General features: G+C 44.2%; 5 protein-coding genes across 7 annotated transcripts in view; all 5 read left to right on the plus strand.

Moving 5' to 3' along the window:
- LOC148086488 (uncharacterized) overlaps positions 1-26,241 on the plus strand; it is a 74,615-nt gene that overhangs the window by 21,183 nt on the left and 27,191 nt on the right. The gene's annotated exons all lie outside the window — the stretch shown is intronic.
- Positions 1,868-26,104, plus strand: LOC148086491 (protein IFIT1 homolog B-like). Of its 3 annotated transcripts, XM_087784629.1 has the most exons (4): positions 1,868-2,097; positions 2,555-2,612; positions 4,115-6,700; positions 25,970-26,104. In XM_087784629.1, the coding sequence occupies exon 3, from the start codon at positions 5,072-5,074 to the stop codon at positions 6,356-6,358; it is 1,287 nt and encodes a 428-aa protein (XP_087640755.1). In that variant the 5' UTR covers positions 1,868-2,097; positions 2,555-2,612; positions 4,115-5,071; the 3' UTR covers positions 6,359-6,700; positions 25,970-26,104. The 3 variants fall into 3 exon arrangements, with proteins under 3 accessions (XP_087640755.1, XP_087640753.1, XP_087640754.1); XM_087784627.1 differs by having other exon boundaries at positions 1,868-2,612; XM_087784628.1 differs by having other exon boundaries at positions 2,555-6,700.
- On the plus strand, positions 8,139-11,400 carry LOC148086492 (protein IFIT1 homolog B-like). The gene is made up of 2 exons (XM_087782931.1): positions 8,139-8,249; positions 8,788-11,400. Exons 1-2 carry the CDS (start codon positions 8,245-8,247, stop codon positions 9,380-9,382), a joined length of 600 nt encoding a protein of 199 aa, XP_087639057.1. The 5' UTR covers positions 8,139-8,244; the 3' UTR covers positions 9,383-11,400.
- LOC148086493 (interferon-induced protein with tetratricopeptide repeats 5-like) lies at positions 20,648-22,613 on the plus strand. The gene is made up of 2 exons (XM_087782932.1): positions 20,648-20,694; positions 21,095-22,613. Exons 1-2 carry the CDS (start codon positions 20,690-20,692, stop codon positions 22,389-22,391), a joined length of 1,302 nt encoding a protein of 433 aa, XP_087639058.1. The 5' UTR covers positions 20,648-20,689; the 3' UTR covers positions 22,392-22,613.
- Positions 23,534-24,791, plus strand: LOC148086494 (protein IFIT1 homolog B-like). Its single transcript, XM_087782933.1, has one exon. The coding sequence runs from the start codon at positions 23,558-23,560 to the stop codon at positions 24,758-24,760; it is 1,203 nt and encodes a 400-aa protein (XP_087639059.1). The 5' UTR covers positions 23,534-23,557; the 3' UTR covers positions 24,761-24,791.

Genomic DNA, 26,241 nt, shown 5'->3' on the forward strand with positions numbered 1-26,241 from the left:
CGCGAGAGCCTCTTGACTTCCGCGATGCGTGAACAATCCAAGCTTCAAAAAATAAAAATGAAGCATTTTTTACCGATTTATGTTCATCTCTTAAAGTGGTTTAAGGTCTTTAAGCACAATCGGGGGTAGAATCGCACTGTTGACATTAAACATTTCAAGTGCGCTTCATAGTTTTAGAATTACGGTAGCCAAATGACAACAGCGACACGTCACGTCACGTTACCATGGCAACGACGAGTTAGGCGACTCCTCAAATGTAACCCCGGTCGTTTGAATCCGACGTCGGGGAGTGCTCTGTATATTACTGGGTGACCCGGGTAGGCGAAAACCGACGTTTTTGTCACCCTGTAACGTTACCTTAGGGACGCCAGGGGGACATTGCACGGCGTAGGACGGTATGACGCCTTGGGTGTGAGGACGTGTTGCTTCATTGGTTTCACTTTACTGGAAGTCTTTTTATAGTTGCACACCGAAAGAACATCACACACATGAATGAACACACATACACTGACACACCTACAAAATCACACACCCCTCCGCATAAACACTTAATTTCACTGAAAATAATGTAGAAGATGTTACACACATACACACACACGCACACAAACACACACACAGAAGCATACAGGCAAAAGTTTAGAAATCATAAAGAACAAGATGACGCAAACATGCGTCTCACAGATTAGTCCTGACTGTTTTGTCTTCAGTTCACTTGAGGAAATAGTCAAGTTACACGTTCCTCGGAGACGTTCATGTCCCGACTCTCACCCACATTTGATTCACTTTAACTTTCATAAAGAGCCAACAAATCAAGATTTTTCATACATGATAAGTGTGTTTGTGTTTTACCAGAATGAAAGCCAAGTGTATTCCTATTATTGAACAAATGTATGACTGTACGATGAAAATGATGTCTTATCTTGTCTCTTGTATATTTTATTTTAATTTACACAGCTTCTCATGAACTTTACTCTCTGGGTTTTATTTCATGTACAATAATCAGTCAAGACAAGAAATAAAGGCGTTTATGTTTGTCTTGTCATGAAGCTTCATTTGTTTTATTTCGAAAATACATTAAATGTATGAAATGTGCAGTTTAGGAGAAAGTGTTGGGGTTTTTAAGACAGGTTTTAGGAATTCACAAGTTTTCTGTTGAATCGTTTGAACATTTTATGATTCACTAAACACAACAACAAAGTTAAATGCTAAACAAACAAAATAACATGGTGATTAACTACCAAATACAGCAAAGTAATAAATAATTCTACTCCGAAAACTAAACACATAAAAATACATTCACAAGGATTCTGAGAAGTTACTGTTCAGTGAAATAGAAACTGACACAGACACAGAGTGATCCTTCAGTGCGCAGACTCAACTCCTCCTGGTCTGACTCTATATAAAGTGGCTTTTGATCTCCAGGCACTGACAAGAAAACACAAACTAAGAGTGTAGATGAAAACTGACCAATCATGAGGTGAGTATTTACAGTTATAACTCAAATATATTGATTTTTAAATATAAAAATAATAAACTTTATGATTCATAGTATTAAGTAAGAGTGGTTTTGTTTGTCTAATTTTTATTTACTCCACACACACACACACACACACACACACACACACACACACACACACACACACAGGGGCGGACTGGCGTACGGGGCTACCGGGGATTTCCCAGGCAGTTGGGTTTTTGAGCGGGGCCGTGATTATTATTATTATTATTTATTTTTTTTTAAGGCTATCTCACATTTCGTCTCGCTTGGGAAGTCCCACCCATTTCTCACCTGTCAATCAAGCTTCTGAAGAGGAGCTAGAGCTGTGATAAACAATTGATAACAAGCTAGTCTTGGAAAAATGGAGCATAAAAAAAAACGCAAATGTGGTGCTGAAAAGCTCAGGGGTAAAACAAAAAAAAAAAAAAAAAAATCCTTGAGTCAACTTGCAGCTACAATTTTTTAATAATGGACCTATTTGGTGGTCGTTCTGGACCAGTGTCCACCCAAGATGATGACATACCCAGCAGTAGTGCTGACAAAGATGGTGTTGATGCTGAGATGACAGAGGACGGGACAGAGCGAACGACCTCATGATGGTAAGTTATATTAGGAAGATTAGCAAACATAGTTAAGCTATGGATAACCTTTTATCTAGACACTATCAACCTGCCTTTGAAAAAATGTAATTGTCAGGGTCTTATCTGGGAAATGGCACATAAACTTGTACAAATGAAATGGAAATGATAATTCAGCATCTTTAGTGCATTTTTAGCTACTTCAGCAAGTGAAGAGAAGCGTCATAAACTTTGTTATGTATGCGCTTATACATGACCATCCTTCATGGGATCATCACTGGATGGTTCGGGTTGTATGGTGGAAATATGATTAGTTTTGTATACGTTTCTGGCATTATATTGCTTAATAACCTTACATAATCTTATGTACATATTTAACTAATCTTAAACTATTTATTTTTAGTATAGTACTGATGATGATGATGTGCTTGTATTGGTTAACTAGCATAATTAACATTACTAATATGTTTTTTTCCAGGTTGAAGATAATCCAGCTGTGGACAGAGGATCTCTGTACAAGCTCCATTATTGTTATGGTGATGCTGAAAATAACTTACACCAAAAACTGCAATCCTCATAGTTTGTTAACAGTGCATTGTTAGTGATTTATAATATAACTGACAATACTAATCGTTTGTAGCCTGTGTATAATGCTGCTGTTGATAAAGATGGTCAAAACAAGGAAGCCAGTGCTCCTCATGCAGAAGTTGATTATTTCTTCAAACCAAAGCCAGAAACATTAGAACTCTTCCTTCATTTTCACCCACAGCAAAAGTCAGACAACCATGAAGTCAGAGGGCATTTTTCAGCAAAGATGGTTCAAACAGGATATGGCTGTTAATGCGATAAGGACTAAAACGGTTAAAACTGAGTTTGTTTCCGTCGTTCCAACACGACGTCACCTCCGGGTCTTAATACTTTGCTTTATGGAGAAAAGAGGTCAATGCAGAGTGTAATGGGTCGTTTATTCGCGGCTTCAAGTCAAACAAAGATACAAACTTTTACGATCGATCGGACACGCTCTTTGCCGGCAGCTCTACAGGTCAATAGCTCCGGGAAAGACGTCTCGAACAATAATAACATCGCTATATTTAAGGCAAATTTGCGGGCCGAGAGGTCCTCCCCCTATCGCCCTATTGGTTCCTTCAAACTCCCTGTGTTACGATCTCCTGTGGAGAATTCTTCCTACTTTGTTTATCATTCAAATGTATTTCGGTGGAAGTTCCTGTCTCCTTCTTTGTTTCACGCCCACAGGTGTGAAACGGGCAGACGGACAGATGTTAAAGTAATCTCTGTCATGACTCTATTCCTGTTCCAAGCTTTTCTTGAAACAGTGCATCAGTCTGGAGTGAAATGTTGACTGTGAATGTGTATTCAAACGTTTAAGCTCTAAGATGAAGCAAGTAACTTATACTTTATATTTTGATTATCTTTAGCATTGATTTAAGTATGCCGTATACGTATAGTGTATAATCATTTTTAATCCAACAGGACACAGGAGCACTCTTTGTTTCTTTGCATGGCTTATACTAATCCTAGGGATAGAAGCTCCTTCATCACTGGCATGACCAACTTAACACACATTCACCTTAGAGTCGATGAGCAAAGTGATATTCACCCAAATTGTACCGAGGCATACTTCCTAAGGTAGTCTAAAAGACCTTCTCCTAGGACCTCACATGTCTCTTCATAGACAGCGAGTCCGCAGGAGATGAAAAGTGTTGGAGCGTCATAGCCGTCATTCTCATCCGCAAAAGGGTTTTGAGCGACAGAGTCAAGCTGAGGCAGCGACACACTGGACTATAACACTATTGATCATGGGAATTTTTTAGAAATAATTGTTTGAAATTACTTCTAATTGAGTAAAGCTAAGTATGTATATTAACATTGCTTTAATAATCAATTCAAATATTTATCTCTGTGGTTTTGACAAAGGCTTCAGGATTGTTTTATTGCATTTCTGCATGTACTCTCAGCTCATGACATATTGTATTTTGTGATTCAAGTAACATTTTTGTTTCTCATTTATATCTTTCAGAGGGGACTCCAGAGAGAATTCTGACCAAAATGGACTCCTTCAAATGCCAAGTTTTCTCTTCTTTTTTTTTTTTGTTCAAATGTTATTTTTCTGTTTTCACTTAAGTTCTAATTTTCATTAATGTTGCTGGTTTAGTTTTCATGTGCTACATAGTTAGCTTTGTTTTCCAACTATTGTTAAATAACATGTGCTCAGTGTTGAAATTGTGTCGCCATCTAGTGGTCTACTCATTGTATCAATGACCTGATTAAAACCATGATGTTCATTAAAAACACTACTGTAATTATTTAACTGCATGCTACTTTAGGGTTCAGGTTAATGTTGACTATGTGATTTAGGTCAAAAACAACGTAAAATGCTTTTCATCAGTGTTCAGGCTTGATAGCCTCTCACACCACCCATAAAGTGGGCCGGTCTGTCAATGACTCCCGGGCCACTTCACCGTCCCAGTCCGCCCTTGCTCACCCACACACACACAAACCTAGGCACACACGCACACAAACACAAAGACACACACACAAACACACACATATACACACGCACAGAGGCACAAACACAGAGGTATAACGTAATTGGTTATATTAAAGGTAACTGTATATTGATTTGCAGCTAAAAGGTTTGGAAATAAGTAAGAAAACTCAACTTGACAATGGCTCAACACATAGTCACGTGACACATGACGGCATTTAACATTATTTCTCCCACATACTGGCTTTTACACATGACCTTTGGCCCTCCACTTAACTCTTTTAAAGCACACACATTTAATTTATTGTTATTCATTTTCTTTTTTTAAAGAAGGAACACACTAGCGCTGACAGAAATATAAAAACACACACAAGCAATAAACAATAATTATAGTTGATTGCACAGTTTCATGATTGCAAATACACACGGACACACAACACTGTGGTACTAAAGTGTGGACTTGTCTCCAACAGTGAGAGTCAGACAAACATGGAGGCCAGACTGAAGACCCTGCAGTGTCACTTCACATGGGAGGAACTCGTCCAGGAGAAGAAACCATGGGTTGTCAGGGATTATCTGGAGGACATCGGCACAGATGAAGGGAACTGTTGGCTGCCTCACATCTACAACCTCCTGGGTTACCTTCATCACCGTCTGGGCTCAGATGAAGAGTTCTTGAGGTTTCTTAACCTGGCCACAGAGGAGTTCAAGCGCAGACACAACACTGAAGAGGGTCCTTGGATGATGGTGAACTACGGGAACCTGGCTTGGTTGCACCATCTCATGGGACACCAGCCAGAAAGTGAGAGATACCTATCAAAGGTTGAAGATCTAAGGAGTCAACACCCAAATGTGAGCCAGGATGACCTGCACACAGAGGTGACTGCTGAGAAGGCCTGGACACTGATGACATTGGTCGACGACCATCTGAAGAAGGTTGAAGAACTTTTTCTGGTTGCCATTGAGAGAGAACCAGAGCGGGTGGAGTGGAAGACCTCCCTCGCCTTAGCATTAGTCAGAGCTCAGAAGCATGAGCTTCCCCTGACAGATGACGTCAGGCAGAGATTAGAACGTGCCAGACAAGAGGATCCAGAGAACGTGTACATTGCAATCAAACACTTTCATCGTGGACGAAAAGAAGGTATAGATGTTAGAGACAAAGCTCGAGAGATGGCTGAGCTGGTTCTAAGAAACCCTGTCAGTAGTTACAGTGGTCTGAAAGTAATTTTAAGAGTTTACATGAAATTCCTCACCATTGATGAGGCAGTTGAGCTGGCAGAAGAAGCCCTGAGAGAACATCCAGATGAACGCTTCCTGAAAAGGTGTGCTGCACTCTGCTACTATTGGAAGATCACCTACTACAATAGGAGCAACAATGTATCTGTATCACCAGCAACAATGAACAGGGCCATAAGCCTTCACCAGGAAGTGATTAATTTGTACCCTGACACTTGCCTGGTAAAGGAAAGTAATCTTGCGACCATACAAGGGCGTAGAGACCCGGAGGTAGGAGAGGAAATGTACCAGAAACTTCTGGCAAGAGATCTTGATGATCAAGACACACAAATGCTTTTCAACCATTATGCAAGATTTCTCTTCTTTGATCGTAGAGATTACAGAAGATCAGTGGAATACAACATGAAAGCAGCTGAAATGCAACCACGGTCATTCTTCCGTGACAACAGCATCGAGGCCTTGAAAAGGAGTGCAAATAATCCAAGAACCCAAAATAGCACTGAAATCAAAGATTTCCTGGAAAAGCTTCTCACAGATTAGTCCTGACTGCTGTGTCTTCAGTTCTCTTGAGGAAATAGTCAAGTTACACGTTCCTCGGAGAAGTTCATGTCCCGACTCTCACCCACATTTGATTCACTTTAACTTTCATAAAGAGCCAACAAATCAAGATTTTTCATACATGATAAGTGTGTTTGTGTTTTACCAGAATGAAAGCCAAGTGTATTCCTATTATTGAACAAATGTATGACTGTACGATGAAAATGATGTCTTATCTTGTCTCCTGTATATTTTGTTTTAATTTAGACAGCTTCTCATGAACTTTACTCTCTGGGTTTTATTTCATGTACAATAATCAGTCAAGACAAGAAATAAAGGAGGATTGTATGTTTGTCTTGTCATGAAGCTTGGTTTGTTTTATTTCGAAAAGACATTAAATGTATGAAATGTGCAATTTAGGAGAAAGTGTTGTGGTTGTTCAAATTAAGAAAGGTTTTAGGAATTCAAAAGTTTTCTGTTGAATCGTTTGAACATTTCATGATTCACTAAACACAACAACAAAGTTAAAAGCCAAACAAACAAAATAACATGGTGATTAACTACCAAATACAGCAAAGTAATAAATAATTCTACTCTAAAAACTAAACACATAAAAATACATTCACAAGGATTCTGAGCAGTTTCAGTTTCAGTTCAGTGAAATAGAAACTAACACAGAGTCAGACCCGGCTGCAGAAAAACATTTAAGGGGGGGCATTACATTTTTTCAGGGGGGCAAACTTTTCAACCTAAAAACGTATTGGCTTCAGGCTGCACAATGGCTCTGGGACGACTCGCACAGTACAGAAAAATAATTCTCCCATTACTAAAAAGTGATGGTTGATCCCAAAATCTAAAAAAACACTAAAAACCAAGAACAAAGTTTAGTGCTGTCCCCATTTATTAATCTAAAGCACCACAGCTTCACTTCTACTAAAAACATAAGCACTGAAGTCAACCTGAGCACTGGATTGAACCATCAAATAGGTTTTCATCTTATTGAACAAAATCATGTGAGGTGTGATGTGTGATCTGTTTGACTACTTGATGAAGCCCAGTTGCTGAAAAATATCTTTTTTTAAAGGGAACCAAATGACCAACATGAAAATATAGGCTATTTAGTCATACTACAGGAGCCTTGTTTTTAAAAGATAAAAACAATACTGAACTTTCACCGAGCCCAAGTCCAAGGCAGGTATCTTGGTGAGTTTAAGTACAGGCTTTAGCTGCAGCTACTCTCTCAGTTTAAATGTTCACTCCAGTGTTCAGGTTGACTTCAGTGCTTGTGTTTTCAGTAGACATGGATGGCGCTGCTTCCTGCTCGCTCTCCTTGTTACTTTTTCTCGTCAGGGTATTAGGGATGTTCATACTGAAAACCAAAACTGTTACTGACTCTATAAGCAACTGTAACCATTAATGATAACAATAACTGTAGTGGAACCTAATGACCACTTGGGTGTGCTGTTCTCTTGACATCGATGGATGTGTGTTGAGAGATCGGAGAAGATAATAAACGAAACACATTTTGAATCCCGGATTGCTGTAGCATTGTTGTGTGTTCTCTCATGGAAATAACTAAAGAGTTGAGCTACAACATTGTAATATTTACATCACCTGTAATAGGCCAGCGCTCTGGCTTTGTTCGACAGGGCAGAGGGTTGACCACTCTTATGTTAAAAAAAACTACCTTCCTGCCAGGGCGGCCACGGCTGACCCTGGGGGCGGGCACGGCCCCCTAATGCCCGCAAATGCCGCAGGATCTGCACATAGTCTTCCTTCAGTGCGCAGACTCAACACCTCCTGGTCTGACTCCATATAAAGTGGCTTTTTGATCTCCAGAGACTGACAAGAAAACACAAACTAAGAGTGAAGATGAAAACTGACCAATCATGAGGTGAGTTTATTTACATTTATAACTCAAATATATTGATTTTTTTTAATATAAAAATAATCATCTTTACGATTGATGGTATTAAGTAAGAGTAGTATTGTTTGTCTACTTTTTATTTACTCGACACACACACACACACACAAAGACACACATAAACACACGCACGCAAAGAGACACAAACACAGAGGTATAACGTAATTTGTTATATTAAAGGTAACTATATAGTGATTTGCAGCAACTCAACTTGACAATTTCTCAACACATAGTCACGTGACACATGACGGCATTAAACATTATTTCTACCACATACTGGCTTTTACACACGACCTTTGGCCTTCCACTTAACTCTTTTAAAGCACACACATTTAATTCATTGTTATTTATTTTCATTTTTAAAGAAGGAACACACTAGCGCTGACAGAAATATAAAAACACACACAAGCAATAAACAATAATTATAGTTGATTGCACAGTTTCATGATTGCAAATACACACGGACACACAACACTGTGGTACTAAAGTGTGGACTTGTCTCCAACAGTGAGAGTCAGACAAACATGGAGGCCAGACTGAAGACCCTGCAGTGTCACTTCACATGGGAGGAACTCGTCCAGGAGAAGAAACCATGGGTTGTCAGGGATTATCTGGAAGACATCGGCACAGATGAAGGGAACTGTTGGCTGCCTCACATCTACAACCTCCTGGGTTACCTTCATCACCGTCTGGGCTCAGATGAAGAGGCCTTGAGGTTTCTTAACCTGGCCACAGAGGAGTTCAATCGCAGACACGACACTGAAGAGGGTCCTTGGATGATGGTGAACTACGGGAACCTGTCTTGGTTGCACCATCTCATGGGACACCAGCCAGAAAGTGAGCGATACCTATCAAAGGTTGAAGATCTAAGGAGTCAACACCCAAATGTGAGCCAGGATGACCTGCACGCAGAGGTGACTGCTGAGAAGGCCTGGACACTGATGACATTGGTCGACGACCATCTGAAGAAGGTTGAAGAACTTTTTCTGGTTGCCATTGAGAGAGAACCAGAGCGGGTGGAGTGGAAGACCTCCCTCGCCTTAGCATTAGTCAGAGCTCAGAAGCATGAGCTTCCCCTGACAGATGACGTCAGGCAGAGATAAGAACGTGCCAGACAAGAGGATCCAGAGAACGTGTACATTGCAATCAAACACATTCATCATGGACGAAAAGAAGGTATTGATTTTAGAGACAAAGCTCGAGAGGTGGCTGAGCTGGTTCTAAGAAACCCTGTCAGTAGTTACAGTGATCTGAAAGCAATGATAATATTTTACAAAGAATTCCTCTCCATTGATGAGGCAGTTGAGTTGGCAGAAGAAGCCCTGAGAGAACATCCAGATGAACGCTCCCTGAAAAGGTGTGCTGCACTCTGCTACTTATGGAGGGCCACCTACTACAATAGGAGCAACAATGTATCCCCAGCAACAATGAACAGGGCCATAAACCTTTACCAGGAAGTTATTCCCTGACACTTGCCTGGTAAAGGAAAGTAATCTTGCGACCATACAAGGATGTAGAGATCCGGAGGTAGGAGAGGAAATGTACCAGGAACTTCTAGCAAGAGATCTTGATGATCATCACACACAAATGCTTTTCAACCATTATGCAAGATTTCTCTTCTTTAATCGTAGAGATTACAGAAGATCAGTGGAATACCACATGAAAGCAGCTGAGATGAAACCACGATCATTCTTCCGTGACAACAGCATCAAGTTCTTGAAGAAGAGTGCAAATAATCCAAGAACACCAAATAGCACTGGAATCAAAGATTTCCTAAAAAAACTTCCTACAGATGAGTCCTGATTTTTCCGTCTTCAGTTCTCTTGAGGAAATAGTCAATTTATACATTAAAACGTTCAAAACAGGAGTCCGTTCCGGTCGCTCCAACACGCCGTCACTTCCTTTTCTTATACTTTACTTTGTGGAGAAAGATGGTCAATTCAGAGTGTGTCACGGGTCGTTTATTCGCTGCTTCAAGTCAAACAAAATACAAGCTTTACGATCGCGACCGGTCACACTTCCTCTCGGCGACTGTACAAGTCAATAGTCCCGGAGAAACGGTTCCGATCCGTAGAAATATCGCTATTTTTAAGGCAAATTTCCGGGCCGGGAGGTCCTCCCCCTCTCACCAAATGGCCCCCCCCCCCCTCCTGGGTGTGTCCCGCTTCACTCTTTGTTTCACGACCCCAGGTGTGAAAAGGCTGGGTTGCTATCCTTTCGATCTTGCTCCTCGCATTGGATCTGAACTTTGATAATCCTGTGGATACTCCTGACGTTGTCAGCCCTTTATTTTACTCACGTGAGTCCTTTTGTCCTTTTGTTGTAGTTGAGACCCCGATCTCCAGCCGTGCCCTGCCTTCGTCCCGAGTGCCTGTTTGTTTTTTGTTCCTTTCTTTCCTATAACGTACCGTTTAGATTTATTAAAGACTTTTTCTGAACTATTCCTCCTTGGATGTATTGACTCTTCCGCATCTGGGTCTCCTGCCCTGATCGGATCGCGACACAAATAGACGTTTTAAATAACCGGCATCGTATCTCTAATTCTGTTTCAAGGTTGTCTTTAAACAGTGTTTTGATTGACGCTTAAGCTTCTTAGACAAAGCAAGTAGTTTATACTTTATATTTTGATTATCTTTGAGCATTCATTTAAGTATGGCGTATACGTATAGTGTATAATAATTTTTAATCTAACAACATTACAGTCAAATCACTATTGTGTGTTTGGTGGATATATTTACTCTTGGTGGTGGTTAACTAGTGGTTGAACTTATATGAACATGTACCGTATAAAACAGTAAGTAAATGCTAAACAAACTAAATAACATGGTGATTAAACAATTTCCCGAAGGAGACCTCCTGAGGGATCAATAAAGTTCTACCTAACCTAAAAAGTTCTACCTATCATCAACCTGGTGGCGGTAAAAAAAATTATGATAGTTGCTAATTTACAGATGCACGACTGGGCTGATCCAAAGAATAAAATTCTTCAACAAACTTTCAAATGATTTGTATCTTTGTGTGTGTTTTTGTTACATTTCCATGATGAGTAATGGTTACACTTTTGACACATGTCCATTTATCTGAAGAAACAACCTGTTTTCCAGGCCAAGAAGGAATATGATGTAGGTTTAATATGCTGAAATAAAATGTTCTCAAAATAACTATTACTTCTGTTTTTAAAGATTAAAGTAATATTTGTCACTTAAACCATTGTTTCTTTATTATATTTTATCATAGCTAACACCAGTTGAACCACAAAAACAAACACTGACAAATAAGACATTTGCCAGTGTTTTGCTGTAACTAATGTTGAGTTGATTTACATGCTATTCATTGTAATTATTCTTCTTAAACATATGTAACCCCTGAGTTATCTATCATAACCTCAGGTTCTACGAGTTGGTGCGAAGCCCTCTAACGGCTTCGCTATTGGTTTACCCCGAGGCACCGCCTCGTCTCTGAGAAAGCTTAATGAACTCGCCACCCAGCAGGGGGCAGTCCACTTCCTATAAAGGCGGGAAGCACCCGCCGCACTTTCTCCAACTGAAAACTCAGCGAGAAGGGCGGCCGCTGGGCGACGAGGTTAGAGGGCTTCGCACCAACTCGTAGAACCTGAGGTTATGATAGATAACTCAGGGTTTCTACGTCATTGGTGCTCCGCCCTCTAACGGCTTCGCTATTGGTTTACCCAAAAGGCGAAGCCTGACTGGATAAATGTACCCCCAGCTGGACGCCGCTCCTGAAGCAGCATCGCTAGGGCCCCACCGGCCCAGGATCCAAGTCCACTGGAGCCGTGGGCCTCGAGGGGGGGCACAGCAGCGCTCAAAACCGTATGAGCTACTGATTCCGCCGTCACGTCGAAGAGATAGGCCTTAGCAAGGTAGACGTGGACGCCCAAGAAGCAGCTGAGCAGATATCCTCTGCTGCCACACCCCGCAAAAGAGCCATTGAGGCTGCCACGCCACGGGTGGAATGTGCCCTCAGACCGCTAGGAGCGGATCCACCCGCTGCTCGGTAGGCCCGGATAATGGCCGATCTCACCCAATGAGAGAACCTCTGGGGGGAGACCGCCACTCCCCGTCGGCATCTACCGTGGCAGACAAAGAGGGCATCAGAGCGCCTAAACACGGCCACCCGCTGCAAGTAACAGGCCAACGCCCTCACTGGACACAACAGGTGGAGACGTTCCTGACCCGGGTCCGAGTGGGGCTGCGGGTGAAAGGCCCGCAGCGTGAAGGTCGTCGCCCGGAACAAGGAACTCAGAATCTTCGGGCGGAACGCTGGGTTAGGACGCAAAGACACCGAAGACTCCTCGATGCCAAAGGAAGACACTCAGGGCTAATGGAGAGGGCACAAAGCTCACTTGCTCTCTTCGTGGTTGTTAGTGCCAGAAGGAGCGATACCTTGAAAGACAAGATATCCAGTGGGACTTGGTCAAGAGGCTCGAAGGTCGGGCCTGTGAGAGAGTCCAGTACCAACTGGAGATCCCACTGAGGGCTGGAAGGCCTTGCAGGAGGTCGAAGCCTGCAGGCACCCCGCAGGAAACGCGCCACCAAGGGGTGGGCGCGAACCGAAGCACCCTCAAAACCGACATGCCTCGTCGCTATGGCTGATGCGAACACTCTCAGTGTCGCCACAGTCCGCCCGTTATCCAGCAAATGTTGCAGGAAAGACAGGATAGCGGAGACCAAACAAGAGCTGGGGTCCAAGGACCTGTCTGAACACCAGCGGGAGAAATCCCCCACTTTGAGGCATAAAGCCTGCGTGTTGACGGGGCCCGGGCGTTCTCCAGCCTGTGGAGAACGTCCGGGTCCAAAGTCCCGATCAGCTCGTCCCGTGCAGGAGCCACACCTTGAGAGGCCGGCCCAGCACCGGGGGCGCTGTCAGAGTCCCCCCCGCCCGACACAGGGCAGCGGGGCCCCAAGGGATGGCCCACGGGGCCCCGACCGCCATGCGCACCAGCTCTGGGAACCAGAGCGCCCCCGGGGTGTCTGGTGCTACTAGAATTAACCTCAGCTCGCCCTCCGAATCAAGGGGAGAAGGAGGCGCGGAGGGGGGAAGGCGAACAGTAGACCAACCGGCCACCTCGAATGGGCTAAGCATCCGCGCCTAGTGGGGGGCAATCCGAAGCCCTGAGGGAGAACCAAAGAGGGCATTTGAAGTTCTCCTTGCTGGCGAAGAGGTCTGCAACCGGGTGACCGAATCGAGACCAGATCTCGCTTGCCACTGCCTCGGACAGACCCCATTCGTCCTGGATGGCCCCCCTCGACAGTCTGTCCGCTACTGCATTCAGCTCGCCCGGTACATGCTGAGCTCTGAGCGAAAGCAGGTGACAGTCTGCCCACAGCCAAATCTTCTTTGCCACACTCAGAAGGGCTGGGGATCTGACTCCACCTTGGCGATTTACGTACGCCACGGCGGTGGAGCTGTCGGATAGTACTAGGACGTTGGACCGTGACAGTTGGGGAGAGAGGTGAAGCAGGACATTGTGAATCGCCTTCAGCTCTAGCCAGTTTATGTGTCTGAGCACCGGACTGCTCCAGACCCCACTGGCGTAGGCCTGACCCGAGGTGCCTCCCCAACCTGTCAGAGAAGCGTCTGTAAACACTTGAGTGTAACGAAGGACGCAACCCAATGGAACTCTCCGCCTGAGGTTGGCTAGAGAGTTCCAAAACTGGATGTCCTGCAAAACCCGAGCGGGAAGGCGCACTTTCCGACCTCTTTCCCGCTTGAGGTCTAGCTTGAGACGACCAAACCATCTCTGAAGCTCCCTCATGTGCAGCAAGCCCAGCCGAACAACCGTGTGGGCTGCTGCCATGAGCCCCAGGAGGGACATAACAGTGCCTGCTGTTGTCACGTGACACCGAGCTTCTGTGTTGTCAGTCGGAGAATGGGCTGGATACGCACGTCCGGGAGGCGCGCGTATCCTTCCTCCGAGTTCAACAGTACCCCCAGGTAAACTATCTGTTGAACTGGAGTCAGAACGCTCTTGCTGAGGTTCACTGTGAACCCCAGGGTGGCAATATGGCTCAACACCTTCTGTGTGTGAGCGTAACTTTCTGCCTCTGACCTGGCAAGGATCAACCAGTCGTCCAGATAGGTCAAGATCCTTACCCCACTCACTCTCAATGGCTCCACTGCCGCTTCCACACACTTGGTGAAGGTCCTGGGTGCCAGAGAGTAGCCGAACGGGAGTCGAGTGTATTGAAACACCCGACCCTCGAGGGCGAAACGCAAGTACTTTCGATGTCTCTTGACTATCGGTATGTGAAAGTACGCGTCGGTCAGGTCGATAGATGTCATCCAATCTCCTGGACTTACACCTGAAAGCAGTTTCTTGACCGTCAACATGCGAAACAGGCGGGTAGCTATGAACTTGTTCAAATAGCTGAGGTCCAGAATGGGCCTCCAACCCCCGGTCTTCTTCGCCACGAGGAAGTACCGGGAGTAAAACCCTGTCATCATCTTGGCTGCAGGGACCAGTTCTACGACCTCCTTCTGCAGCAGAGTAGGCACCTCGTTTCTCAAACAGGATAATTTCTCCTGCTCCGCCATACGCGTCCAGAGAATCCCTGAAAAACGCGGGGGTTGACGGGCAAATTGTAACGCATAGCCCCGCCTGATTACTCCCCCCAGCCAAGTGGGTCTTAGAAGTAAAACCAGGCGACTCCAAGCCGAATAATGTTCTGTCAGAACCGCAGCCCTGGCGAACCTTGGGTAGTCTACGGCCCGCCCCCCAAGGCGCGTGAGACACCTCAGATGCGCGTCGTGCGTGTTCCCTTCCCCCCCCGGAAGTCTTCCCAACTCCCTGAGCACTTCTTAGTGTCACCGGAGCTGACAAAACCCGCGATGTGGAGGAATGTGCTGGAGAATTAACCCGGAGCTGAAGTGAGTTAGGTCGCGCGCGCGTCGGCACCGCATCACTCACCCGGTCCCGTACATTCTCCAGCCCCGCTGGCGGTCCCGACCTGTTTGTCACTCGTGAGATCCGACCGCCACGCACCTCTCCAGTTGATCGACCAGACGGGACGGAAGTTCCTCGCCCTCGCCTGGTCTCAGGACGGCGAGAAAACTCGCGCGTAAAAACACCAGGTTGCGTCAGTTCCATGGCGTTTCTCTGCCGCCAAACGTGACGTCGTCCACGGTGCCAGTGCTTGTAGACAGCGCTGTGGGGGAAGGAACAACCTCCAGGCAACATAGACATGTCCAGACTAGTTCCACTCACCTCATCAGCTGTCACGCTCTGTCGGGCACGAGCGCTGGTCGACACGGAAGTAAACACAGCTGACTCAGCCGGTCTCGCGGACCTCTGCTCGTCTGTAAACAAAACACATGTGGTTGGAGTCTGCCCCTCATTCGTGTGGACAGACTCCGTTATTACAGTCTCGGCATGACCCGGGTGAAGGGGTTTAAACCCTCCTTCGGACTGTGTTATGAGAGGAAATTCACGCCGTCTATGAACGGCGGAGCATGTTAGCTTAGCATTAGCGGCGAAAGTTTCTAATGACGCCTGTGAATACGTCACACTCACAGGCGGAAACACATGCACGCTACCAACATCTCTTCCAGAAAGAACCACAGAAAAGTCATACGTTTTCTTAGATTTATTTACATAGAGCCCTTTGAAAGAGTAGGGGGGAGGAGGGCTCCCCCGAGAAGAAGCCTCGACGCCTCTGCGTCCTCGCCGCCGCGGGTCCCTCAGTCTCCGCTGGCTCCGCTGCGGCTGCTGGCTCCCCGGCTCCTGCTGCGGAACCCGGCGACGCTCGCTCGTCGCCCGCCGCGGCTGTTGCTGCTGCTGGGGCGGCTGGCTCTGGTGACGCTTTCCCCCCGCACCAGCTGATGGGGCCGACGAACGGGCTCTCCGTCTCCGAGCGCCGGACCCCCGTCGCGCCTCGTCCTCACGTCCATGCAGGTGATGGCGGAGCTGCGCTGACTCCTGCTGCGCTGCCTCCTGCCGGGCCACGACGTTCCGGAGCTCCGGACCGAACAGGGAATCCTCCGTTATCGGTCCGTCCAGGAGGAGCCTCCGGTCTCTCTCCGGCAGCGCTGTGGCCAGGTCTAGCCACAGGTGCCGGTGGCCCAGCTGTCCAGCGTCGCGTAGTCCCCCTCCCAGGATCGCGTACGCCTGCGACATCCGGAGGAGCGCAGCCACCGAGTCCTTGACTTCCTCCAACTCCGAAGGTCCAAGGTCGTCTCGGTCCACGGTCGAGCGCACCGCACAGGAGAGCCATGTTGTTTGCGAGGGAGACCACCTGCGTCCCCCCCCTGTAGGATCTATTAAACAACATCGCCGTCAACCTGTCTTCAGCTCTAGGCAGAGCTACAGGGCGGCCTGGCCACAGTCGAGCTCCCGGGTCGAGGGCGGCACGTACCGTATCCGAGGGCTCCGGGACACCGCGCCGCCAGTCCACCCCGTCCACACGGCAATAGGGTCCGTAGGATCCTACGGGAGGCCCTGAAGCCATGGGAGAGGCAGACCCTCGCCGCGCGTAGCCACAGATCTCGTCCAGTGTAGGACAGATAACCCCCGGAACCGTAGGCCTGCGCGCTTCGTTCCGCCCGACCTTCACTCCGCATGTAAACGGTGGTGGCGCGAGTGGAGGTGCGGGGGGGAGCTCGACCTCCATGCGGTTCGCCGCGGCGGTGAATATGCGCGGCAGGACGTCAAGCGGGTAGCGAGGAACCGGCCCGGTTCCCCCGACCGCTTCGACGTCCCCCGGCTCGGAACCGAACAGGGTGCTCGGATCCGCCTCATAACACCGCCGGTCGTCCTCCTCATCGTAGTCGGCCCACGACCTGGCTGGAGGACGCGGCGTGCGCCGACGGGCCTCGTATGCTCCCCGTCTCCTACGGACCTCCTCGGGAAGCATACGGCAGGCCCCACAATCCGCAAACGCGTGATCTGGGCCTAGGCAGACGAAGCAGAGAGCGTGTGTGTCCCCCCTCCCCAGGGGGGTGTCACACGTTAGGCACAAAGACACATCTACGTCCACGTTCATGCTCACGTCCGCCATGCTGTATCCAGGAGCTTTCTCGCTGAGTTGAAAATGGAGAAAGTGCGGCGGGTGCTTCCCGCCTTTATAGGAAGTGGACTGCCCCCTGCTGGGTGGCGAGTTCATTAAGCTTTCTCAGAGACGAGGCGGTGCCTCGGGGTAAACCAATAGCGAAGCCGTTAGAGGGCGGAGCACCAATGACGTAGAACCCAAACCCACACACTCCTCCGCATAATCACTTACATACAGAAACACACACTCGCACACACGCAGACGAGGACAAACACGCATGAGAAACACAAACAAACAACATTGGACACTGGGATTCACAAACAGACATGCACACAAATACACCACCGCGCATACACACTAGCAGAAACACATACAGACACACACACAACAGCAGACAAAAAAGGGAGACAAAAACACACACACGCACACACATGTAAGCAGACACACACACACACTACAGGCCCACTATTTACAAATACATGAATGAAAACAGAAGGAGGATTTGGGAGTTTTAAACATATGCATAAAACACACACACCTTCATTTTTCTTTCAATAACTGTGAATATGAGTTTTTTGTTTCATTTTACTGAAACTAATGTAGAAGATTTTACACACACGCACACGCACACACGCACACACGCACACACGCACACACACAAAGATTCAATTGTTTCCAGAAGCATACAGGCAGAGGTTTAGAAAACATAAAGAACAAGATGACCCAAACACGTCTAGTGCAAACACGGTCTGGTCCCAAGCTGTTACTTTCTTCAGGTGAATTGTAAGTAAGTAATTTGTATTTATATAGCTCTTTTCCAGACCAGGGTCACAAAGCGCTTTAACAATCAAAACAATACTCAATAAAATATATACTTTTTATCATCATAGTAATATCCAACTGAGCCCCAGAGGCTGAACTTAGCCATTGTTTGATTTCCAGCAAATAATTGACTGAGTGAAAACACTTTATCACTCTTTATTATCAGAAGCAATAACCAGAGTTTCTGTTTTGTCCACATTTAGCTGCAGGGTTGAGTCAGTACTAAGGTGACTTAGGTCAGTCTGTCAAACTGAGCCTGAGAAACCTGGGTGTTGTATTTGATAAAGACATGTCTCTAGTACAACACTGCAGAAAACTGATCAGAAACTGTTTCCTTCAACTGAGAAAAGTCTCTAAACTTAGGAAAATGTTGTCAGAATACGATCTGGAGCTTGTAATCCACGCGTTTGTGTCTTCTCGTCTGGACTATTTGTTAAAGAATTGATGTTGCTTTTATAGTCTTATCACAATAAACAAGTAGTCATGCTTGCTGCGGCTCACAATGAGTTGGAAGGAATGCGCCCAGTTGGAGTTTCCTTTCTCGAGAAATGACAGTTTGGGACTACTGATGGTTCCTCACACACGGTTCAGGACGAGAGGAGAGAAATCCTTCCAGGCTGTTGCTCCAAACTTTTATTGAAAAACTCTTTATTTGTTGTTAATTTTTTCTGCTATCTGGCCATAATGAACTGAAATGATGACCGATTGAGCAGTCAATGGGTTAAAAAGAGAATCAACAGCATCCTTGACATCATTTCTCAGGAACTGACCTCAGACAAACCCTTCTGGAGGAGCAGTCGCACCGGACGAACTGGATGATGGGAGCAGCTTTTCTCTGTTTAGAAGTTTCCTGAACATAATAAAAGCTCCCAATAGAAAAACAAATCAAAGGATGGATGCAGATGTAGATTGGGAGGAAGTTGTTGAAAATCTGAAGCATTTTTAAAACCAAGCCTGCCTTTTATTCTATAACCGAAGAGGCTGCTGACACTAATGAACCGTCGACAATAATAAAGGTTCATTGACAAAGAGCTTTTATGCTGTTTCCATGTCCAAACAATTTCAAAATGTTCTACCACTAATAGCTTCTAAAAATAAAGTGTATTAAAAACAATGCAAACAATAATTGCACATTTCCGCTTTCCCATTCTCCACGTCATGACCTCAATACATTTAAAATAGATTTGTCAGCTACAAGACAACCTAAAAGTTTCTTTGTCTCTTATTCACGGCTTCAATAAATAGTCATAGATTCATACTCGATAAACAGCTGAATGACAAGAGAAAGCAGGAATAAACCTTGATCAGAAACAATAGAGGAATTTATGTTTCAATTACAATGAAGTTGAACTCTTCATTGGTTTCACTTTACTGTAAGTCATTTTATACCAAAAGAACATACACACACATGAATGAGCACACATACACTGACACACCTACAAAATCACACACTCCTCCGCATAAACACTTCATTTCACTGAAACTAATGTAGAAGATTTTACACACACACGCACACACACGCACACGCACACACACGCACACACACACACACACACACACACACACACACACACACACACACACACACACACACACACACACACACACACACACACACACACACACACAGAGAAGCATACAGCCAAAGGTTTAGAAATCATAAAGAACAAGATGACGCAAACACGTCCAAGTCAAACACGGTCTGGTGCTAAGCTGTTACTTTCTTCAGGTGAATTGTGTGATTTTGTAGACCCAATTTACAGTCCATTCTTGACTTGATGTGTTTGTTTCTCTCAGTGATGACTCTGTGCAAGAGTCTCTAGGCTTTAGTCCGGCGAAGCAGGTCTTTGGTCACAAAGTGATCGGGCCCACTTAGAGTCTTTTCAAAGGTTGGTAAATCCTTTTTTTCTTGCAAGTATTGGTTTACGGGAAAACGCCTGCTCTGCTGTCTACTCCTCAGGTTCAGATTGGCACACCTGTAGTTCAACATCCCACCCGTGCACAATCAAATCCCCGGTCCATCTCTGTGTTTGAGCTCTGTGGTTCGGTTTTTGTTTGGCGTTGTTGCTGGTGTTTGGCAAAGTCAGCTAAATTGATTCCTCGGTTTTTCTGTTTATTCGACTTTTGCACTTTCAACACGTTGACGAGTGCAAAAATAGCACTATGCTACGCACTGTTAAGTAAAGACAACTTTTGTTTTTATAACTTATTCGTTCATTCTCTACTGAAAAGATTTCATGACACAAAACAATGAACTCAGTAAACACAAGAATAAATCAGTCGACACAATGACAAACAGCAAACCACAACATTACTTAATAGCACAAACCAAAGTACAAATATTGAACAGTAAAGTTTTATGTATTCAGTATTAAGGGAGCATAGTTAACTTGGGTGTGTCTGGAAAAGTCGCCACTTTCGGTTTTATTTCTGCGAAATGTCACCTGAAACAAAGGGAACCATAAGAATGTGCCCAAACTCGACTCTGATCTGTCTGTATATAAAGTCTCTGGTTGGTTACCTGTCACTGCTCGAAGACAACACAGACTAAGAGTGAAGACGAAAACTCAAGCATCCAAAAATATGAGGTGAGTTGATTTGAACTTATGGAATAACTCAATTTTTAAATATAATACCATAATTAAAAATCAATCAACCTTAAATAGAAAATCACACCTATGTTAAGAATTCAAACAAACAATAGTGAAATGTTATTTATATCACATACTGGCTTTTACACACACTTGATCTGATGCCATTTTAAACACACCCAAAAACACACAGGCGTAAATATACTGTATACTGTGAGCAGCACACACAGCTTTGAAACATAGACCAACATTTGCAACATTTCACCCACAGAGAGACAATCACCATATTTTGTTATATATTAAATAAAGAAATATATTTGATTGCACAGTTTCATGATAACAAATACACACGGACACACAACACTGTGGTACTAAAGTGTGGACTTGTCTCCAACAGTGAGAGTCAGACAAACATGGAGGCCAGACTGAAGACCCTGCAGTGTCACTTCACATGGAAGGAACTTGTCCAGGAGATCAAACCATGGGCTGTCAGGGATGATCTGGAAGACATCGGCACAGATGAAGGGAACTGTTGGCTGCCTCACATCTACAACCTCCTGGGTTACCTTCATCACCGTCTGGGCTCAGATGAAGAGGCCTTGAGGTTTCTTAACCTGGCCACAGAGGAGTTCAAGCGCAGACACGACACTGAAGAGGGTCCTTGGATGATGGTGAACTACGGGAACCTGGCTTGGTTGCACCATCTCATCGGACACCAGCAAGAAAGTGAGCGATACCTATCAATGGTTGAAGATCTGAGGAGTCAACACCCAAATGTGAGCCAGGATGACCTGCACGCAGAGGTGACTGCTGAGAAGGCCTGGACACTGATGACATTGGTCGACGACCATCTGAAGAAGGTTGAAGAACTTTTTCTGGCTGCCATTGAGAGAGAACCAGAGCGGGTGGAGTGGAAGACCTCCCTCGCCTTAGCATTAGTCAGAGCTCTGAAGCATGAGCTTCCCCTGACAGATGATGTCAGGCAGAGATTAGAACGTGCCAGACAAGAGGATCCAGAGAACGTGTACATTGCAATCAAACACTTTCATTATGGACGAAAAGAAGGTATAGATGTTAGAGACAGAGCTCGAGAGATGGCTGAGCTGGTTCTAAGAAACCCTGTCAGTAGTTACAGTGGTCTGAAAGCAATTTTAAGAGTTTACAAAGAATTCCTCTCCATTGATGAGGCAGTTGAGCTGGCAGAAGAAGCCCTGAGTGTACATCCAGATGAACGCTTCCTGAAAAGGTGTGCTGCACTCTGCTACTATTGGAAGATCACCTACTGCAATAGGAGCAACAATGTATCACCAGCAATAATGAACAGGGCCATAAGCCTTCACCAGGAAGTGATTGCTTTGTACCCTGACACTTGCCTGGTAAAAGAAAGTAATCTTGCGACAATACAAGGACGTAGAGATCAGAAGGTAGGAGAGGAAATGTACCAGGAACTTCTAGCAAGAGATCTTGATGATCATCACACACAAATGCTTTTCAACCATTATGCAACGTTTCTCTTCTTTAATCGTAGAGATTACAGAAGATCAGTGGAATACCACATGAAAGCAGCTGAAATGAAACCACGATCATTCTACCGTAACAAAAGCATCGTGGCCTTGAAGAAGACTGCAAATAATCTAAAAACCCAAAATAGCACTGAAATCAAAGATTTCCTTCAAATGCGTTTCACAGATTAGTCATGACTGTTGTGTCTTCAGTTCTCTTGAGGAAATAGTCAAGTTACACATTACAGTCAAATCACTATTGTGTGTTTGGTGGATATATTTACTCTTGGTGGTGGTTAACTAGTGGTTGAACTTATATGAGCATTTATCATCAACATGGTGGCAGTAATGATTTTATGGTAGTTACTAATTTACAGATGCACGACTGGGCTGATCCAAAGAATAAACCTCTTCAACAAACTTTCGAATGATTTGCATCTATCTGTGTGTTTTTGTTACATTTCCATGATGAGTAATGGTTACACTTTTGGCACATGTCTATTTATCTAAAGAAACAACCTGTTTTCCAGTCTAAGAAGGAATATGATGTAGGTTTAATATGCTGAAATAACATTTTCTGAAAATAACTATAACTTCTCATTTTAAAGATTAAAGTAATATTTGTCACTATAACCATTGTTTCTTTATTATGTTTTATCATAGCTAAACACCAGTTGAACCTGAACAAACACTGACAAATAAGACATTTGCCAGTGTTTTGCTGTAACTAATGTTTCTGCGAAATGTCACCTGAAAGAAAGGGAACCATAAGAATGTGTCCAAACTCGACTCTGATCTGTCTGTATATAAAGTGACTGGTTGGTTACCTGTCACTGCTTAAAGACAACACAGACTAAGAGTGAAGACGAAAACTCAAGCATCCAAAAATATGAGGTGAGTTGATTTGAACTTATGGAATAACTCAATTTTTAAATATAATACATTAATTAAAAATCGATCAACCTTAAATAGAAAATCACACCTATGTGAAGAATTCAAACAAACAATAGTAAAATGTTATTTCTATCACACACTGGCTCTTACACACACAACCAAGGACTCTTCAATAAACCAATGTACACACACACTAGAACACACTTGATCTGATGCCATTTTAAACACACCCACAAACACAAAGGCATAAATATACTGTATACTGTGAGCAGCACACACAGCTTTGAAACATAGACCAACATTCGCAACATTTCACCCACAGAGAGACAATCACCATATTCCTTTATATATTAAATAAAAAAACAAAGTTGATTGCACAGTTTCATGATTGCAAATACACACAGACACACAACACTGTGGTACTAAAGTGTGGACTTGTCTCCAACAGTGAGAGTCAGACAAACATGGAGGCCAGACTGAAGACCCTGCAGGGTCACTTCACATGGAAGGAACTCGCCCAGGAGAGCAAACCATGGGTTGTCAGGGATTATCTGGAAGACATCGGCACAGATGAAGGGAACTGTTGGCTGCCTCACATCTACAACCTCCTGGGTTACCTTCATCACCGTCTGGGCTCAAATGAAGCTGCCTTGAGGTTTCTTAACCTGGCCACAGAGGAGTTCAACCGCAGACACGACACTGAAGAGGGTCCTTGGATGATGGTGAACTACGGGAACCTGGCTTGGTTGCACCATCTCATGGGACACCAGCAAGAAAGTGAGCGATACCTATCAATGGTTGAAGATCTGAGGAGTCAACACCCAAATGTGAGCCAGGATGACCTGCACGCAGAGGTGACTGCTGAGAAGGCCTGGACACTGATGACATTGGTCGACGACCATCTGAAGAAGGTTGAAGAACTTTTTCTGGCTGCCATTGAGAGAGAACCAGAGCGGGTGGAGTGGAAGACCTCCCTCGTCTTAGCATTAGTCAGAGCTCTGAAGCATGAGCTTCCCCTGACAGATGACGTCAGGCAGAGATTAGAACGTGCCAGACAAGAGGATCCAGAGAACGTGTACATTGCAATCAAACACTTTCATTATGGACGAAAAGAAGGTATAGATGTTAGAGACAAAGCTCGAGAGATGGCTGAGCTGGTTCTAAGAAACCCTGTCAGTAGTTACAGTGGTCTGAAAGCAATTTTAAGAGTTTACAAAGAATTCCTCTCCATTGATGAGGCAGTTGAGCTGGCAGAAGAAGCCCTGAGAGAACATCCAGATGAACGCTTCCTGAAAAGGTGTGCTGCACTCTGCTACTATTGGAAGATCACCTACTGCAATAGGAGCAACAATGTATCACCAGCAATAATGAACAGGGCCATAAGCCTTCACCAGGAAGTGATTGCTTTGTACCCTGACACTTGCCTGGTAAAAGAAAGTAATCTTGCGACAATACAAGGACGTAGAGATCAGGAGGTAGGAGAGGAAATGTACCAGGAACTTCTAGCAAGAGATCTTGATGATCATCACACACAAATGCTTTTCAACCATTATGCAACGTTTCTCTTCTTTAATCGTAGAGATTACAGAAGATCAGTGGAATACCACATGAAAGCAGCTGAGATGAAACCACGATCATTCTACCGTAACAAAGCATCGTGGCCTTGAAGAAGACTGCAAATAATCTAAAAACCCAAAATAGCACTGAAATCAAAGATTTCCTGCAAATGCGTCTCACAGATTAGTCCTGACTGTTGTGTCTTCAGTTCTCTTGAGGAAATAGTCAAGTTACACATTACAGTCAAATCACTATTGTGTGTTTGGTGGATATATTTACTCTTGGTGGTGGTTAACTAGTGGTTGAACTTATATGAGCATTTATCATCAACATGGTGGCAGTAATGATTTTATGGTAGTTACTAATTTACAGATGCACGACTGGGCTGATCCAAAGAATAAACCTCTTCAACAAACTTTCGAATGATTTGCATCTTTCTGTGTGTTTTTGTTACATTTCCATGATGAGTAATGGTTACACTTTTGGCACATGTCTATTTATCTAAAGAAACAACCTGTTTTCCAGTCTAAGAAGGAATATGATGTAGGTTTAATATGCTGAAATAACATTTTCTGAAAATAACTATAACTTCTCATTTTAAAGATTAAAGTAATATTTGTCACTATAACCATTGTTTCTTTATTATGTTTTATCATAGCTAAACACCAGTTGAACCTGAACAAACACTGACAAATAAGACATTTGCCAGTGTTTTGCTGTAACTAATGTTTCTGCGAAATGTCACCTGAAAGAAAGGGAACCATAAGAATGTGTCCAAACTCGACTCTGATCTGTCTGTATATAAAGTGACTGGTTGGTTACCTGTCACTGCTTAAAGACAACACAGACTAAGAGTGAAGACGAAAACTCAAGCATCCAAAAATATGAGGTGAGTTGATTTGAACTTATGGAATAACTCAATTTTTAAATATAATACCATAATTAAGAGGAAATAGTCAAGTTACACGTTCCTCGGAGACGTTCATGTCCCGACTCTCACCCACATTTGATTCACTTTAACTTTCATAGAGAGCCAACAAATCGAGATTTTACATACATGATAAGTGTGTGTGTTTTACCAGAATAAAAGCCAAGTGTATTCCTATAATTGAACTAAATGTATGACTGTACGATGAAAATGATGTCTTATCTTGTCTCTTGTATATTTTGTTTTAATTCATCAATCTTACACCGAGAATTCAACACACACAAGCACGTTCACACAGCTTCTCATGAACTTTACTCTCTGGGTTTCATTTCATGTACAATAATCAGTCAAGATAAGAAATAAAGGAGTTTATGTTTGACTTGTCATGAAGCTTCATTTGTTTTATTTCGAAAAGACATTAAATGTATGAAATGTGCAGTTTAGGAGAAAGTGTTGTGGTTTTTAAGAAAGGTTTTAGGAATTCATAAGTTTTCTGTTGAATCGTTTGAACATTTTATGATTCACTAAACACAACAACAAATTAAAATGCTAAACAAACAAAATAACATGGTTATTAACTACCAAATACAGCAAAGTAATAAATAATTCTACTCTAAAAACTAAACACACATAAAAATACATTCACAAGGATTCTGAGCAGTT

The sequence above is a fragment of the Callionymus lyra genome, chromosome 2 (assembly GCF_982586985.1).
Source record: "Callionymus lyra chromosome 2, fCalLyr1.hap1.1, whole genome shotgun sequence".
Classification (NCBI taxonomy): domain Eukaryota; kingdom Metazoa; phylum Chordata; class Actinopteri; order Syngnathiformes; family Callionymidae; genus Callionymus; species Callionymus lyra.